Here is a 16,223-nt window from a genome sequence, read left to right as displayed (position 1 = left end):
GGGTTCCCCCGGCCCACCCACCATTCTTAGGGCCCTGAATTCCCCCCAGGTGTACCATGGGCAGAGGACACCAGCTGTCGACCGCCTGTGCCTGGGGATCCCCCCTGGTGAGGTGAGGGCCCAGGGCAGAGGTCCCGGGGCAGGGGCCGTGAGCGGCTGCCCCGCGGTGTACCTGCCCCCCGCTTACTGAACACCTGGTCTGCGCCTGCCGCCCTTTGCTGAGCGACGGCTGAGCGATCCAGTGCACTCTCAGCAAGCACCCACTGCATGCTTCTCTTTCTTGAGACCTACTGTGTGCGGGAAGGTATTAGAGAGCCTCTACTGAGATGCACCAAATTATTACCGCGCACCGGGGTGCCCACGCATGCGCCACTAACCTTAGTCAAGCCCCTGCCATGGGTCAGTGGTGGAGGACCAAGTCTCGTGCTGAGCCCGTGTGTATACGTGTATACAGGGGAGTGCCGAATGCCCCCTCGGTGAGGGTCGACTTCTGGCAAGCCTAACAGTACTTAGTGAGCCCCTGTTGCATATGGACCTGTAGCAAGCGCCTGCTCACAGCCGCGTTTATCAGGCCTGCGCCCGGTACCATTCACCTTCCAGACCTGCGATGGCCAGCGGGTGTGCTGAGAGCCGGGTCTCGGCCACCTGCCTGGGGCCAGCACAGCCCTGCAAATGCAGCCTGGTGCTGGTCGCTGTACTTTCTCCAGCGCCTGGTGCGCACCGGCCAACCGCTCGACCGGGGGGGGTGGGGGCGGCCCCCAGCCCGAGCACTGCGCCCCCCGTGGCGGGAGGCATTCCCAAGTCTCCGGCCCCACTACTAACGGAGCGCTTGCTGTGCGTGGTCTTTACGGGACACCTACCCAGTACTGGCGTTGGTGAACTACAGCCACCCTTCCCTGCCATGCGACAGCTTTACGGCCACCTGCACAGCCCAGTGCCGCTCCCAGGGGTCCCCCTTGCTCACAGCCCTCCTGCAGACATTGGGACCCCCCCCCCCGGGAATTAGCAGCACCAGGACAGAGCTGGGGCCTTGCTGAGTGCCGTCTGTGGGGCACCCGCAGTGTTTCGGTCTGCTGGGAGTGAATGGAGCTGGGAAAACCTCCACATTCCGCATGGTGACTGGGGACACGCTACCCAGCGGTGGGGAGGCCACACTGGCAGGCCACAGGTGAGGGGGCTTGGGTGGGGGTGGGGGCGGCCCCCAGCCTCGACGGTCCCCACCCCGTCCTCTCCCAAGCAGGGACTGTGCTTCAACAGCGCAGGCGTGTCCCGCCGGCCCTGAGCCCTGTGTCCCCACAACACGGCATGTGGTCTGCGCTCTGCCTCTTACCCTATGCCTCTTAGCATAGCGATCCAGGGTGCGTGGCCCTGAGGCCTCCGCCCCCGACCCCCAGCATGGCCCAGGCCAAGCCAGTTCCCTGAGCCCCCGGTCCCCTCCCCCAGTGTGGCCCGGGAGCCGGCGTCTGCGCACCGCCACATGGGTTACTGCCCTCAGTCGGATGCCATCTTCGAGCTGCTGACGGGCCGCCAGCACCTGGAGCTGTTCGCGCGCCTACGCGGTGTTCCCGAGACGCAGGTTGCCCAGGTGACCCCCCACCCCGGGATCGCAGCCCCACCCTGGCCCTCCTTGGCCAGGCCCAGAGTCCAGGTCCCCCCCCCCCACTGTAAGGCACCTGCTGTCCCCCAGCTCCTATACTCTGGAGAGCGGCACCCCGCAGGCTGTGCCCCTGCTTCCTCTTCCCAGCCTGCGGGCTCTGGCCTTGGCCCCACCTCCCCCGGACGGCTTCTGGTTTCTCTGCCTCTGGGTCAGGTCTGGCCCCTTCCTCCTCCTGGCTCCTCCCCTCTTACTTACCTTCCCCCCACCGTCTGCCAGCGCCTCCCAACGCTCACTGCCCCCTTCCAGTTCACTGACCCCCCCATGCTCACCGCCCCTGTCCCGAGACCTTCTCCCACTCCGTCTGCCCCACAGACGGCCAGCCTGGGCCTGGAGCGCCTGGGGCTCCTGCAGTCCGCGGACCAACCTGCGGGCACCTACAGTGGAGGGAACAAGAGGAAGCTGGCCACAGCGGTGGCACTGGTGGGGGACCCCGCTGTGGTCTTTTTGGTGCGTGGGGGCGGGCCTGGGGCGGGGCCTGGGGGGACGACTGGGACTCCGCTTATGGCATCTCCCCCTGCACCCCGCAAGGACGAGCCGACCACCGGCATGGACCCCAGCTCTCGGCGCTTTCTCTGGAACAGCCTCCTGGCCGTCGTGCGGGAGGGCCGCTCCGTGGTGCTTACGTCACACAGGTGGGTCCCGCTGGGGACGCTCCAGGCTGAGGGTCAGGATGGTGCAGGCCCAGGGGAGGGAGGTGGACCCGGCGGTCAGAGCGCAGGGGCCGGGGAGATGGAGTGGCCTTGACCTTTGCGGGGAGGACGCCGACCACGGTGAGAGCCGACCACTGGGACAGGGTGGTCTGGGCTGGAGGTGAGGTCCCGGCCGGGGGCGCAGGAGCTGACGGCGCGGGGCTCCCGGCAGCATGGAGGAGTGCGAGGCCCTGTGCACGCGCCTGGCCGTCATGGTGAACGGGCGGTTCCGCTGTCTGGGCAGCACGCAGCACCTCAAGAACAGGTGCGTGGGGCCCGGCGTGGGGGGTGGGGGTGCAGGCGGGGCCAGAGGAGCCCCCGACACGCGGCCCCGCGAAGCCCACTCGGCCCCCATGGACTGCGGGGGAGACGTGAACCGGGGAGCCCGGCAGGGCCCGCGCAGGGGCGGGGCGGGGCGGGGCTGGGGGGGTGGAAGAGGGGGGCGCCAGGGGGCGGGGCCTGTGTGGGCGGGGCCAGGGGAGGAGTCTGTGCATGGGCGTACGGCCCTGGGGGGGAGGGGGTGCGGGCCCCGGGGTCGGAAGGGGCCTGGGGACTGAGGCCGGTCCGGGGATGGGCGCGTGGTGGCGGCCGGCGGACTCTGAGCGCACGCAGCAGCCGTGGACCCGCCCCCCGCCCCAGGTTCGGAGCCGGCCACATGCTGACCCTGCGGGTGCCCGCCGCCCGGTCCGAGTCGGCGCTGGCCCTCGTGGGGACCGCGTTCCCGGGGGCCGAGCTGCGCGAGGCGCACGGCAGCCGCCTGCGCTTCCAGCTGCCGCCGGGAGGGCGCTGCGCCCTGTCCCCAGTCTTCGGGGAGCTGGCGGCCCGCGGGGCGGAGCACGGCGTGGAGGACTTCTCCGTGAGCCAGACCACCTTAGAGGAGGTGACTGCGGCGCCTGGATGGAGCTGGGGGGGTGCCGAGGGCCGGGCGCTGGCGCTGACCTCCCTTCCGGCCGCCGGCCCCTAGGTATTCTTGAACTTCTCCAAGGACCAGGGGAATGAGGAGGACCACAGGCCAGAGGCCGGAGGCCGGGGAGGCCCTGCGCCACGCCCACAGCTTCCCGGACTCGTCGCTGGATTCCTGGAGGACCCCAGCATGGCCGAGTCGGTCCTCTGAGCCCCCGTCATGGGAGGGGTCTGCGGGAGATGCTGGGAGGGCCGGGGTTTGGGGCGGGGACCCAGGCCCTCAGAGGACCCACTGCCCTGGGGGGGAATAAAGAGAATTTGTGGCGTGAAACTGTGTCTGGGTGTCAGGCTGCAGGTGTCCCCAGAGGCGGCCCTCCTCCCGCATCTGGACACAACCCCCCCCCCCCCCCGCCCCCGAGGGTGTGTACCCGAGTCTGGCCAGACCCCCAGCTCAGGTGAAAGCCTGTCTCAGGCTGGGCACCGGGGACGGGGGGTGTCTCACATGCATTCAGGGACTCCCTAAGAGCCTGGACGCCCACGTGGGTCTGGTGGCTCAGGGCGGTACCTAGGAGTGCCCGGTCATGAAGTGGGCATGAGGTCAAGGCTTGGGAATGTTGGGCGGCTTGGAGGGGCCCAGCGCAGGTGGCCCAGCCTCCAGCCTCCCGACCAGGCCAGAAGACTGCCCCCCAGCCCTCACCCCCAAAGCCAGGCCCCAGAACGGTGAGTGGTGGGCAAAGGGCCCTCAAGGAGCTTCTCGGCTGCATCTGGGCGGCCCTGGGCCTGGAGGGCCAGCTGCGGGCCCCCGGGGCGGTGGTCTGCGGACCCTGTGCCCTGGAGAGCTGCCCCTCCCAGCAGAGGTCAGTGGGGGGCTGTGTTAGGGAGGCTAGAGGGTTGGGGTTTGGGGATGGGGGTGGGACTCCAGAGGTGAGCAGAAGAATGGGGGAGGCTCTGACCAAGAGAGGAGGAGGTTGTGGAGGGAGGGGAGCTGCAGGCGGGGTGGGGGGGGTGGGGGTGGGGGGGACCACCGCAGGTGGGGGGTCCCTGAGCACCCTGGGGCTGGCTCTTGCTCTTGAGTGTTGGCCACAGGCATGATTCCCACAGTGCCTTGTCAGTGCTGCTGCCTGGCCTGCCTGGGGTCCGGTCGCTGGACTGGGGGGGTCAGGGCTGGGGGGCGGTGGCCAGCTGTCCCCTGTGCCACCAGCTTGCCAGAGGTGGGGGACGGAGGGGGCTACATAGCAGGTGTCCATGCCATGCCCAAGGTCTGAGAGAGCAGCTCTGGCTTGTCCTTTCCGTGGGCGAGCTTCCTGATGTCTGCACACCTGTCCGGGTCCCTACAGGTCATCACGCACTTGGTGGCACCTGGGCATGTCCGACAGAGGGTCTGTACCCCTGCAGTCTCCCGCCGTGTGCCCCCTCCCGCCCACGCGCCTGGGAGCCAGGGCCAGCACCTGCACAGAGCTCCTGAGAGCCGAAGCTGGGGGTGGGCCCCTGGTGGTTCCCCACCCAGATGGGACCCCACCTTCAAGCCCGCTGTGTGGAGGGGCAGACGGAGGCCTGGGAGGGCTGGGGGCAGGTCTGCGTCACCCGTCGCTGGCACAGCCTCCCTCCGGAGGCCTTTTCCTGTGGGGGGGAGGGCCCGCCAATGAGGGCCGAGTCTGTCACGTGGGCCTGACAGCTGGGGAGGGGGTGGCCGGCGACAATGTGGACCTGAGGCAGCCACTGTTGAGAGCCACAGGCTTGAGACCCCTAGCCTGCCGGACCCCAGCCTGCCCGTCTCAGGCCACCAGCCCGGGGCCCCGCCATGTTCTCCAGGAAGAAGCGGGAGCTCATGAAAACCCCTTCCATCTCAAAAAAGAACCGGGCGGGAAGCCCCAGCCCGCAGCCCTTGGGGGTGAGTGAGCCTCTCCGTGGACTGCAGAGCGGGCGGGACCTTAGCGAAGCACCCCGGGCGGCAGGGGCCCAGGGCCGGGCGGCTCCATGCTGGGCCGGCGACGGGGGGCTCCCACCAGCTACAGCCCCTACCGGGCTGGACAGCACGGGCCACGCAGGACAGGTCGGGACCCTGGCGTTCAGCTCACGGTAGGAGCCCTTTGGGCTGCCCACCGCACCCCTCCGCCTGGATCAGGGCTGGCTGTGGGGCTGAGGGGGGAGGTGGGAGGGGGCTGGGGAGGGGGTGGTCGTGGGTCTGGGACCACAGGGTGGTGGTCAGGGAGTCTGGGGGCAGCGGCGCGTTCTGCGGCGAGAGCTAGGGCACGGCCATGGGGCCAAGGTCTCTGGGGCTGCTGGGCACGAAGTAGGGGCCTTGGGTGGAGGGCCTGGGGGGCATCTCTGGGGTCTGGCGGGCTACAAGGTTAGGGGCTATGTACCTGGGGGCTATGAGCCTGGGGGCCTCTGTGGAACTTGGGGGTCCACAGGACTCTTAGGCATACAGGAATCGACAAAGGTGTCTTCAGCAGGGATTCAGGGTGTCTGCGGCAGCCTGGAGGGGGCTGCAGAGGCTGAGGACCCCCTTTGGACCGCCCTACTCCACCAGGAAGTGGGGTGCCCCTCCCCCACCCTCACAGGCCCCACCCCTGGCTGTGGTTTGGGCAGAGACCGTTGTTTGTGAAAGCTGGGGGAAGAGGATGTTGGGTAACAGGTGTGGGCGGGGCAGGGCACCAAATCTCGGCCCTCCGACCTCTGGCCTTTGATCCCCATGGGGTCAGGCCGGAGACCCTCCAGAGTCCCCACTTCATTTTTGGGGAAACGGAGGCAGTGCCTGGGCTGGAACCCCTGGTCACCAGCTTGCCCCACCCTCCCAGGAGCTGCCCAGGAAAGACGGGCCTGACACAGTGTCCCTTGGACCCAGCCTGGAGCCGCCAAGTGCAGCCTCGAACGCCAAGGCCACGGGCACCCTCAAACGACCCACCAGCCTGAGTCGCCATGCCAGCGCTGCTGGCTTCCCGCTGCCTGGCGCCAGCTCCTGGACGCTGGGTCGGGGCCACCGCAGCCCACTGGCCGCAGCCGGCGCCGCCGAGCCTCCCGTCGAGGGTCCCTGCCCTGACACTGGCGAGATCTCTCACCTGCTGGCCGACGTGGGCCGCTTTGCCAAGGCCCTTGAGAAGCTCAAGGAGTGTGTCCTGAGGGACGGTGAGCGGCCGCAGGGGCACTGAGGCCTGGGCGGAAGGCGGAGCTGGACACAGATACCTCAAAGCCTGCGGGCTCCGGGCGGGGTGGAGGGAGGAGAGCCCGTCTCAGAAGGCTCTGCATTGCCACCGGGGCCCTGAGGGATGCGTAGGAGTCCGGAGGCCACAGGCAGAGAAAGGCTTGGAGGCGGAGGGACCATCCCCTGGACAGGCTCGGGAACCCAACATGGAGATGCCTTCGGGGGAACAGCTTTGGGGCGTCGCTGGCGTAGGAAGTGCATGAGGCTGGAGGCGTGGAGAAGAGCGGGGAGGGACCCCAACTCGTCTCCCGCGGGCCACGGGTAGCCACAGAGAATGCTAGAGCAGAGGTGGGGCGGGTTGGAGCCATGGGGCCTGGCTGGAGAGGGCTTCTGCAGGGGCAAGGGGCAGGACTGGCACGGGAGCCGCAGGCCTGAGCTGTCTGTTAGGGATGCGGTTCCGTTTTCTCCTCCATGTGGCGCTGACAGCCCAGCTTCCTGCCGAGTTATTTTCATCTGCTTCCTGTTTGTCCCTGGCACCTCGTGGCTGCAGCCCGCTCCTCCCCTCCCCGAAACCGCACGGCCGGGACCATGCCTGGCGCTGACCCGCTCCTGCTCCCTCCGGGGCCCCGCTCTGTGGATCTGCAAACTGAGGCCTCCGTGGGGCCCTGACCCCTGGCTCTCCTGGCCCGAGGAGGGGCCAGAGCTGGGGTCTGACTTCAGCCTCCTCACGGCCTCTCCAGAGGCCTGGCCCCTGCTGGGTGGGAGGTGGGAGCCCCTAGGGTTATCTGGTGGGGCGGGGGCCAGGGCGGCTTCCTGGGGAAACTCTCTAATCTCAGTTCCTTTCCGATCCCTGCGCTTCCTTGGAGGCCAGGACTGGGCGGGGCTGAGCCCGAGGGCGCAGTGCCGGAGGCTGGGCCGGGCCGCGGGCCCCTTCCACCCGCTTGGGGCCGCCTGGAGAGGCTGTGGGCTGAGTCCCGCGCTTCTAACCCTGGGCTCAGGTGTCTCATGTGTGCAGTGGGGGCCCCGTGGGGCCTGTGGGGTGGCTGGCTGTGGCCGAGGATCTCAGCACACTGTGACTGTGACGGTGACAGGACGGGGAGTCCCCAGGTCAGGGACAGTGCAGGGCCCACCCACCCGGCTGGGAGCACCGGGGCTGGGGGTGGGGCAGGGAAGGGGCGTGGCCCCGCCTTCCCTGGATCCTGCAGGAGCCTGAGGGGCTGGAGCTCCCCCTGGTCCTCCCCCCCCCCCCCCCCCCCCGTGGGGACCTTCAGTGGGGGTCGTGGGTGCCAGAAAGGACAGCACCGTCCATCCGGCATGGTGTGGAGGGGACGCCCTCCCAGCGGGCCGCCAGGCCTCCTGGGTCCCTGTCTGCAGTCCACACATTCCTGTGGTTTTGCTCCTACCAAGCGGGCCGTGTTTTGTGCCCGGGGCTTTGCCTGCACACACCGCTTTTTTCTCATGAAGACGGTCTACAGGGAAGGGGGGGGCGGGCTGGCTCACTCCGTGGAGTGTGCAAGTCCAGATCCCCGTGTTGTGAGTGACTGCTCGTGGAGGCTGTCTAAGGTCGCATTCCGAGACACAGATCTGACCCTGACGCCGTTTGACTCTAGCACCTTCTGTGACTCCCCACTGCCCTCAAGACGAAGCCAAGCAGGGCCTTCCTGTCTGGGGTTCTCACGCCTTCGAAGCCCACGTGCGCGGAAAAGCTTCATCTTTGAGAAACGACTTCCCTTTTCTGTACCTCAGTTTCCCCATCTGCAAAAAAACGAGGGAGAGTAGATAATGGCTGGAGGGCCGGACAGAACCTTGAGCAGCAGGAAAGTGGCCTGGGGGGCTGCCTAGAGGAGGCGGGCACCGGGGCTGCAACTTGCAGGTCAGGCAGGAGCTTGCTTTCTGGGAGGACATGAGAAGTGTCCTGAGCCCAGGGTCGGCCGAAACCACCGTCTGGCCCTCGTGGACTGGCCAGCAGCCCAGAGAGGCCCGGAGTGGGCTTTGGGCAGCCGCCGTCTCCCCTCTGGGGTCAGGAGCTCTGAGGCAGCGGCAAGCAGGCTTTCCCCGCTCACACCAGCTCTGCCCCACAGACCTCCTGGAGGCCCGCCGGCCCCTGGCCCACGAGTACCTGGGCGACGCCCTTCGTGTGATGCGCCAGATCATTTCCAGGTACCCGCTGCTGAACACCGTGGAGTCACTGACTGCCGCCGGCACCCTCATTGCCAAGATCAGAGGTCAGCCAGCCCCAGGCAGGGCAGGGAGGGCTCTGGGGGCACTTGGGAGAGCTTCCTGGAGGAAGGGACATTTGAAGTGTGTTTTGAAGGGTGCGTGGCAATTTGACAGGCACAGCTCTCGTGCTGCCCCTGGGCCAAAGGCTGCCTTCCGCCAGTCGTAGGCAGGGGTGGGTGCGTCCCGGCCTGGGCCAGCCACCCTCACCCTTGTCTCTGCCCACCAGCCTTCCATTATGAGAGCAACCAGGAGTGCGACAAGCAGGAGTTTGAGAAGGCCCTGGAGACCATCGCTCTCTCCTTCAGTAACACGTGAGTGCCGCGGGGCCTGTGGAGCGGCACTGGGTGCGTGGGGCCGCTGGTCTCTGGGTGCTGACCCTGTCCTGCCCTGCAGCGTGTCTGAGTTCCTCATGGGGGAAGTGGACAGCAGCACTCTCCTGTCAGTGCCCCCTGGGGACCCCATCCAGGTGAGCAGGGGCGACCTGGATGCTGCAGGGGCCTGGCCGGCTGGGGGGAGGCACTCCCGTGTCCTCCGTCCAGGGTGGGGGTGGGGCAGTGGCTGTCTCCTCTGTCCAGGGTCAGTGGCTGTCTCCCCTGTCTAGGGTGGGGGGGCCAGTGGCTGTCTCCTGCGGGAGGTGCGTGGGACAGAGCCCTGCCCGGGGCCCGCCCACGGTGTCTCTCCTTCGCAGACCATGGAAAACCTGTACGGCCCCGGCAGCGAGGGCACCGCCCCCAGCGCGGACGACTGCGAAGCCGGTGAGCATCCTAAGAGGGGCCAATGGGCAGGCGCCCGCATGTCGGGCCGAGGGCGGGCGGGAGGGCTGGGGGCGCCGGGCTGCGCTCAGCGGGTCCCCCGCAGGCTGCCTGGCCCCGGAGGAGGTGGACATGCTGCTGCAGCGCTGCGAGGGGGGCGTGGACGCCGCGCTGCACTACGCCAAGAACATGGCCAAGTACATGAAGGACCTCATTGGCTACGTGGAAAAGCGGACGGCGCTGGGTAGGCGCGGCGGACGGGCTGCGGTGGGGGCCGACCCCGCGGCGCCGCGGCCCCGCGCTCACTCCGCTTCCCCCGCAGAGATGGACTTCGCCAAAGGCGTGCAGAAGATCGTGCACAACTGCAGGCAGAGTTTCATGCAGCAGGTGCGGTCCCCGGCCGCGGGGGTGTCTCAGCCCCGCCCCCCGGCCCCGGGGCGGCCAGAGGGGTGGGGTCTCCCAGCGGCTCGGAGGGTGCAGACCCCGGCGGAGGAGGCCGGGGAGGCGGGGCCGGGAGGCTGCATAGCCCCGCCCCCCGTGACCTCTGCCCTCCCCTCCCAGCCCCACATGCCGCTCCTGTCCATCTACTCCCTGGCCCTGGAGCAGGACCTGGAGTTCGGCCACAGCATGGCGCAGGCGGTGGGCACGCTGCAGAGCCAGACCCTCACGCAGGTGCACGGGCGGGCGGGGTGGGGTGGTGCGGGTGGGGGGTGCTGTGCCAGGGCCTCCCCCTGCTCACGGCCTGTCCCCGCAGCCCCTGAACGTCAGGCGGCTGGAGCACGAGAAGCGCAGGAAGGAGATCAAGGAGTTGTGGCACCGGGCCCAGAGGAAGCTGGTACGCGGGGTGGGGGGGTGGGATGGGGGCCGACGCTGGGGTCTCCTGCCCCCCCTCGGGGCTGACCCTAACCCTCAGACGCCAGGCCTGCCACCCCTGGCTGTGCAGGCTGGAGGGGAAGACCGGCATGGGCGGGGCGGGCAGGGGACCCAGGCGCTCGCAGGTCTAGGGCAAGTCTCTTCCCCGTGGTTGGGTCAGACGTTTCCGAAGCTACTGGCATCTCGGAGCTCGCTGACAGGGCCGGCGGCTCCCACCCCCAGCTCCTTCGCGCCTCCCCTTCTGGGCCCTCCGCACTCCCCCTCCACCAGCTGCACCCTCGTCCCTGTCACCTGTCGCGGCTGTGGAGGCCGCTTGGCTCCTTTCACGAGGTCCCACCGGCGGGCCGTCTGGGCTCTGCGGGGGCTCTTGGCGTTCGGGGTTGTAGGGCCGAGAGCTCCGGGGCCGCTCTGCGGGCCTGCGGCCGGGCCGGTGTCTCCCGCGGGCGCCCAGAGCGGGCGTCGGGGAGGGTGTGCGCAGGCGAGCCTGTCTTCCTCCCAGCCCTCTCTTCTGTAATTGCTCACTTTGGACAAAGGCCCATTTCTTCTTGATTTGCTGGAGCCTTTGCCATATTAGAGGACTCGGCCCTCGCCGGTGTGAGCGACAGACCCCCCACCTGCTTTGCTGTCCCGACGGGATTTTCCCTGTTTCTCCGGGCAGAAGACTGAGTGTCGGCACTTGTCTTTCCTCACGTGGTTCCTGGCTTCCGTGTTGCGTGTGCAAGGTCGTCCTCAGGACTTTGCGTGGGTGCTGCTGGCGTTCGCGTGGCGGGCTCTGACGGTGCAGGCTGCGCAGTGTGGCCCCCAGAAGGCCACCCGAGCGCTCTTCCTGCCAACCCGAGGGTGCCTGGCTTCCTGCCCGGCCGGCCTCGCTGTTCTCCTGTGCATGAGGGGAAGTGAGACGGGAGCGCGCCCGCCACTCTGACGGCGCCCCAGGGGTCGCAGAGCTCGCGTCCCGGCTTTGGGGGCTGAAAGGGTCCTCCCAGGGACCCGTTGCGGCGTCCCCCGCGGTGCTCCTGCCGTCCGCTCTGGGGCAGGGCCTCGGTCCCTGCGGCCGTGCCGTGGGCTGTGGGCACGTGTGGGGGGCTCAGGGGGCCGGTCGGGGAGAGAAGCCGGGGATCGGCCCAGCTGGAGGACGGCTCCGGACGGCGTCCTCGCCCCCACACCCACAGCAAGAGGCGGAGTCAAACCTGCGCAAGGCCAAGCAGGGCTACACACAGCGCTGCGAGGACCACGGCAAGGCCCACTTCCTGGCGGTCAAGGCCGAGGAGGAGCAGGCTGTCACCGGGCCCGGGGCCGCTGCCTCCAAGACCTTGGACAAGCGGCGGCGCCTGGAGGAGGAGGCTAAGAACAAGGTGAGCGCGGACGGGCAGTGGGCGGGCAGTGGGCAGCGGGCAGCGGGGCCGATCCCGCGGGCGCAGCTCCCGACAGGGGCGGGGGCACCCCGCAGGAGCGCCGACCCGCCCTTCTCTGCTGCCGGGGCGTCCAAGGCCTGAACCCGGCTGAGGGCTGTGTGCGCGCCCCCCGGCCCCCATCCAGGCCGAGGAAGCCATGGCCACCTACCGGACGTGTGTGGCCGATGCCAAGACGCAGAAGCAGGAGCTGGAGGACACCAAGGTGACGGTGCTGCGGCAGATCCAGGAGGTCATCCGCCAGAGTGACCAGACCATCAAGTCGGTGCGCACCGTGTCCCGCGCTCCAGCCGGCGTTGCGGGGGTCGGAGGCGCAGCCAGTGGGGCTCACGCCGGCACCCCGTCGCCCGCAGGCCACCATCTCCTACTACCAGATGCTGCACATGCAGACGGCCTCGCTGCCCGTGCACTTCCAGATGCTGTGCGAGAGCAGCAAGCTGTACGACCCGGGGCAGCAGTACGCCTCCTACGTGGGCCAGCTGCAGCGGGACGAGGAGCCCGACGTGCGCTACGACTTCGAGCCCCACGTCTCCGCCAACGCCTGGTACAGCTGCCTGCGCGCACCTGGGGCCGCGGGGCTCCCCCCACACTGAGATGGGGCTGGGTGCGCTGACGCTCCCGGGGTCCCTGTCCTGTCCCTCCAGGTCCCCGGTCATGCGCACCCGTAAGGGGAGCCTTACCAGTGACGCCACGGGGGCAGAGGCCACCGGCAGCCCTGAGGAGGAAGGTGGATCCGGCAATGGCACACCTGCCAAGGAACACAGGGGTGAGGGCCCGGTGGGGGTGGCGAGTGGGCGGCGCGGCCTCTCTAGAGCCCTTCAGTCCCCGCTGAACACCCCTCCTGCAGGTGGGCGTGGACACCAGGTGCACAAGTCGTGGCCCACCACCGTGTCAGACTCAGAGGGCAGCCTGGACCCCAGCCCTGGCTCAGGTGAGGGGGCCTGGCTACCTGGAGGCTGGCCTGGGTGTGGGGCGGCGGACTCATCGTGCGGGCAGAGCCGTGAGCTGGCTCTGGGGACGGTCCGGCTGACCCGTTCCGGGCCCCTGTGGGCCTGGGCTGCCTGACGCCCGTTTCCTGCTCAGGGGACTTTAAGAAGTTGGAGCGCATGTCGTCCAGCGGCACCCTGTTGTCCAGCGAGGAGCTGGTGGACCAGGAGGGCAGTGCAGGGCCGTCAGCCTTTGAGCAGGGTGAGGGGGCCCCCGTGTGGACGTTGTGGGGCGGGGCTTTGGACTCCACGGCTGGGCCTGGCCCCGACCAGCCTCGCTCAGGCTGACCACCTGCCCTGCCCCCCAGCTGACCTCAACGGCATGGCCCCTGAGCTGCCAGTGGCCGTGCCCAGTGGGCCTTTCCGCAACGTGGGGCTGTCCAAGGCTGCCCGCACGCACCGTCTGCGAAAGCTGCGCACGCCGGCCAAGTGCAGGGAGTGCAACAGCTACGTCTACTTCCAGGGGGCGGAGTGTGAGGAGGTGAGGGCGCACGGCCGGCGCGCGTGCCCAGCTGGGAGCAGAGGGAGGCTCGTGCAGACCCAGAGGGCCCCGGCGGGGGGAAGAGGGCGCTGGCAGAGGTCCCGGCCAGGGCCTGGAGGTGGGAGCAGGCTGGCCCGGCGGAGGAGCCAGGCCCGGGGGGCGGAGGTGCGGTGCCCAGCCAGGAGGGGAGACAGGGTCAGGAGGGCTTCAGAGTGGAGGTGCTGTGGGCGTGGGCTGGGGGGCTCGCTCACGGGCACCCCCCGCAGTGCTGCCTGGCCTGTCACAAGAAGTGCCTGGACACGCTGGCCATCCAGTGTGGCCACAAGAAACTCCAGGGCCGCCTGCAGCTCTTTGGCCAGGACTTCTCGAAGGCGGCCCGCGGCGCGCCCGACAGCATCCCCTTCATCGTCAAGAAGTGCGTCTGCGAGATCGAGCAGCGGGCACTGCACACCAAGGTGACCGCGGGGGCGGCCGTCGGGGCTTCGTCCCGGCCGGGGTGGGGGGGCTGGGGGGGCGTGGCCCGGGCTGATGGCCGCCCCCGCAGGGCATCTACCGTCTCAACGGGGTGAAGACGCGCGTGGAGAAGCTGTGCCAGGCGTTCGAGGCTGGCCAGGAGCTGGTGGAGCTGTCACAGGCCTCGCCCCACGACATCAGCAACGTCCTGAAGCTCTACCTGCGGCAGGTGGGACCAGGGCGGGGCTGCAGCTCACGCCCAGCCGGGCGGGGGGTGGGGCGGCGGCGCCAGGGCGCAGACCCCACTGATCCACTCCCCCCGCAGCTGCCCGAACCCATCCTCTCCTTCCGCCTCTACCACGAGCTCGTGGGGCTGGCCAAGGACAGTCTGAAGGCGGAGGCGGAGGCCAAGGTGGCATCCCGGGGCCGGGCAGACCCTGCGGAGACCGAGGCCGCGGCCGTGGCCATGGCGGGCCGGCTGCGGGAGCTCCTGCAGGACCTGCCCCCCGAGAACCGGGCCACACTGACGTACTTGCTGCGGCACCTGCGCAGGTGAGGGCCGGGGCCCAGGTCGGCAGGGCCTGGGGCAGCCTCAGCGGGCACTCACACCTGCTTCCGCATCTGCGGGACCCTAGGATCGTGGCGGTGGAGCAGGACAACAAGATGACTCCGGGGAACCTGGGCATCGTGTTCGGACCCACGCTGCTGCGGCCCAGGCCCACCGAGGCCACCGTGTCCCTGTCTTCCCTGGTCGACTACCCGCACCAGGCCCGCATCGTGGAGACCCTCATCACGCACTACGGCCTGATCTTTGAGGAGGAACCCGAGGAGGTGCCTGGGGGCCAGCTGAAGGTGGGGGCGGGCCCCAGGGCTGCCCCCTCGGAGCGAGGGGGCTGGGACGGAGAGCCTTGGTTTCAGCAGGCTCGTCAGGAGGGGCCCCGGAGGCATCTTTTAAGCAAAGAACTGATGGAGGGGGAGCTCCCCTGGGGGAAGCTCCACCACCAGTGCCAAGGCCCTGTGGCCGCACCTCCCCCACCCGGCTCTGGAGCCCGGCCGCTCCGTCCATCTCTCTCTGCACCGCCTCTGGCACATCCCCAGGCTCAGGCTCCCGCCCCGCCCCGCCGCGCCCCTGCCACATCACAGGCTGCGCCGCCAGCTCTCTTCCACAGGTTCCGTGCACATAGCTTCCCGGCTGCTCATTCTCGTGCGCTAGTCCCTGTGGAGGGTCCGCCGTACCTCTCCTGGGACTGTGGGGGTGCAGGGGCAGCAGGACACGCTGGTTTCATCCACGTGGGACCTCACTCTGCTGCCCCAGCGAGGCCAGGGCAGCCCGCGCATACACGGGATGCGGTGACGTCACGCACACCGCAGGGAGCACTGAGGAGCTGTAGGCTCTCCCGGTTCTTGGTTCACCAGAGCGAGAGCAGAGCTGGGGCCCGGCAGGCATCCTGGGCCCTCCCTGAGCCCCGTTCTGCCACCTGCAGGACAGCTCAGACGCGGCACGGGCTGAGGCAGAGGTGCAGGTGCCCTACCCGGAGGGGAGCGCGGGGGCCACAGTGCCCCTGCAGGAGGTGGCGGATGGTGGCCCAGGTGAGTGGTGGTGACAGCCAGGTCGGCAGCCGGGCGACGAGGCGTCTTGGGACCACGTTGGGTGCCCAGAGGCCACACGGCTGTGGGTTTGCCTCCCAGGAAGAGCTCGCCTGTTCCTGAGGTGTGGCATAGTCACCGGCGGGGTACCCAGCTCATGGCAACAGCCCTGTGCCCAGAGACTGCCCTCTGGTGGCGGGCGGGCAGTCCCAGGTGGGGAGTGGGGCCCTGTGAGTGACAGCATGTCAGGCGCCGGTCCCCAGGGCCTTCCCGGTCACAACATGTCTGTCTGTCCTGTCTCCGCACCTCCCCCACCCCCCACCTCTCTTGACCTCCCAGAATCCCGGGTGGCCTCCAACGACTCTGATTCCGAGGTAGAAGAGGCCTCAGAGCTTCTATCCCCAGCGGACAGGGGACACCGCCTCAGTTTCCAGGAGAAGCAGGGCAGCGAGGCCAGCATGGAGGTGGCCCAGGGCAGCCGCAGCGGCAGCGGCAGCGAGGAGCAGCTGGGCGCCGGGGCCAAGCACAGCGACGGGGGAGGCCTTTCCCAGCAGCTCGCCGAGTTCAACGCCAACCAGTGCAACAATGTGGCCAAGGTCCCGCTGCCTGCCATGGGGCTCCGCGGTGCGCGGCTTGAGGCAGGCGCGGGCCCGGGGCGGCAGCCGGAGTGTGTGTAGCTGGGGCGCCGGCCGGCCGGGCTGGTGGCTGAGGAGATCTCTGGGGACGTCTGGTCACTGTGAGGCCTCATACTCCAAGAACAATACACTGAGGCCGCTACCGGCTGCCCTTTCCAGAAGCTCCCAGGAGCACAGGGAGAGGCAGAGGCCTGGCCTGCGTCTGCCTGCGTGCCGGGACCATGAAGAAGCCCCGTACACCCCTGCTGAGTGGCCCTGCCCTCGGAGCCAGCCCCCCTGTGGGCCGCCGGCCGCCATGGAAGGGGTGCTGGAAGCCAGACGGCGGGGTCCTGGAGGCAGTGTCGGGCCCCACGGAGCGCGGTGAGGTCCGTCCCGGGCCACGATGTAGGTTTTTCAAATGCACATTTTGCTTAAAATAAAGTTTTAAATCTGA

The 16,223-nt window shown here is 69.0% G+C and overlaps 2 protein-coding genes across 24 annotated transcripts in view; both read left to right on the top strand.

Annotated features, from left to right (window-relative positions):
- Window positions 1-3,580, top strand: part of ABCA7 (ATP binding cassette subfamily A member 7) — a 17,226-nt gene extending 13,646 nt beyond the window's left edge. For 7 of the 17 annotated variants that reach the window (XM_082737573.1, XM_082737570.1, XM_082737566.1 and 4 more), the window contains 8 exons: window positions 50-112; window positions 1,062-1,168; window positions 1,444-1,585; window positions 1,970-2,104; window positions 2,186-2,289; window positions 2,519-2,611; window positions 2,986-3,226; window positions 3,311-3,580. In XM_082737573.1, the coding sequence (XP_082593699.1) occupies window positions 50-112; window positions 1,062-1,168; window positions 1,444-1,585; window positions 1,970-2,104; window positions 2,186-2,289; window positions 2,519-2,611; window positions 2,986-3,226; window positions 3,311-3,460 (1,035 nt within the window). In that variant the 3' untranslated portion in view covers window positions 3,461-3,580. Of the gene's footprint in view, window positions 1-49; window positions 113-1,061; window positions 1,169-1,443; window positions 1,586-1,969; window positions 2,105-2,185; window positions 2,290-2,491; window positions 2,612-2,985; window positions 3,227-3,310 lie in introns of all 17 variants that reach the window. The other 10 variants (XM_082737559.1, XM_082737571.1, XM_082737568.1 and 7 more) reach the window with 4 other exon arrangements.
- ARHGAP45 (Rho GTPase activating protein 45) lies at window positions 3,570-16,223 on the top strand. 7 transcript variants are annotated; one of them, XM_082737675.1, is made up of 24 exons: window positions 3,836-4,106; window positions 4,587-5,140; window positions 6,051-6,378; window positions 8,476-8,619; window positions 8,841-8,925; window positions 9,008-9,080; window positions 9,303-9,369; window positions 9,473-9,610; window positions 9,689-9,753; window positions 9,928-10,038; window positions 10,121-10,201; window positions 11,409-11,591; window positions 11,776-11,913; window positions 12,002-12,192; window positions 12,293-12,414; window positions 12,496-12,579; window positions 12,732-12,836; window positions 12,943-13,115; window positions 13,382-13,570; window positions 13,660-13,797; window positions 13,894-14,120; window positions 14,204-14,399; window positions 15,053-15,158; window positions 15,495-16,223. In XM_082737675.1, exons 2-24 carry the CDS (start codon window positions 5,051-5,053, stop codon window positions 15,830-15,832), a joined length of 3,372 nt encoding a protein of 1,123 aa, XP_082593801.1. In that variant the 5' UTR covers window positions 3,836-4,106; window positions 4,587-5,050; the 3' UTR covers window positions 15,833-16,223. The 7 variants fall into 7 exon arrangements, with proteins under 7 accessions (XP_082593796.1, XP_082593801.1, XP_082593799.1 ...); XM_082737673.1 differs by having other exon boundaries at window positions 14,204-14,420; XM_082737670.1 differs by lacking the exon at window positions 4,587-5,140 and having other exon boundaries at window positions 3,570-4,106; window positions 14,204-14,420.

The sequence above is a fragment of the Mustela nivalis genome (assembly GCF_964662115.1).
Source record: "Mustela nivalis genome assembly, chromosome: 1".
Lineage (NCBI taxonomy): Eukaryota > Metazoa > Chordata > Mammalia > Carnivora > Mustelidae > Mustela > Mustela nivalis.
The sequence above is the reverse complement of the archived record's forward strand: the minus strand, read 5'-3'. Positions and strand labels throughout refer to the sequence as shown.

Excerpts from the sequence above, each read along its gene's own strand:
- ARHGAP45 (XM_082737669.1), top strand. The coding sequence starts at position 5,051 with ATGTTCTCCAGGAAGAAGCGGGAGCTCATGAAAACCCCTTCCATCTCA. Across the intron at positions 8,620-8,840 it reads CCTCATTGCCAAGATCAGAG|CCTTCCATTATGAGAGCAAC; the intron begins GTCAGCCAGCCC and ends TCTGCCCACCAG. Across the intron at positions 13,571-13,659 it reads AGCGGGCACTGCACACCAAG|GGCATCTACCGTCTCAACGG; the intron begins GTGACCGCGGGG and ends CCGCCCCCGCAG.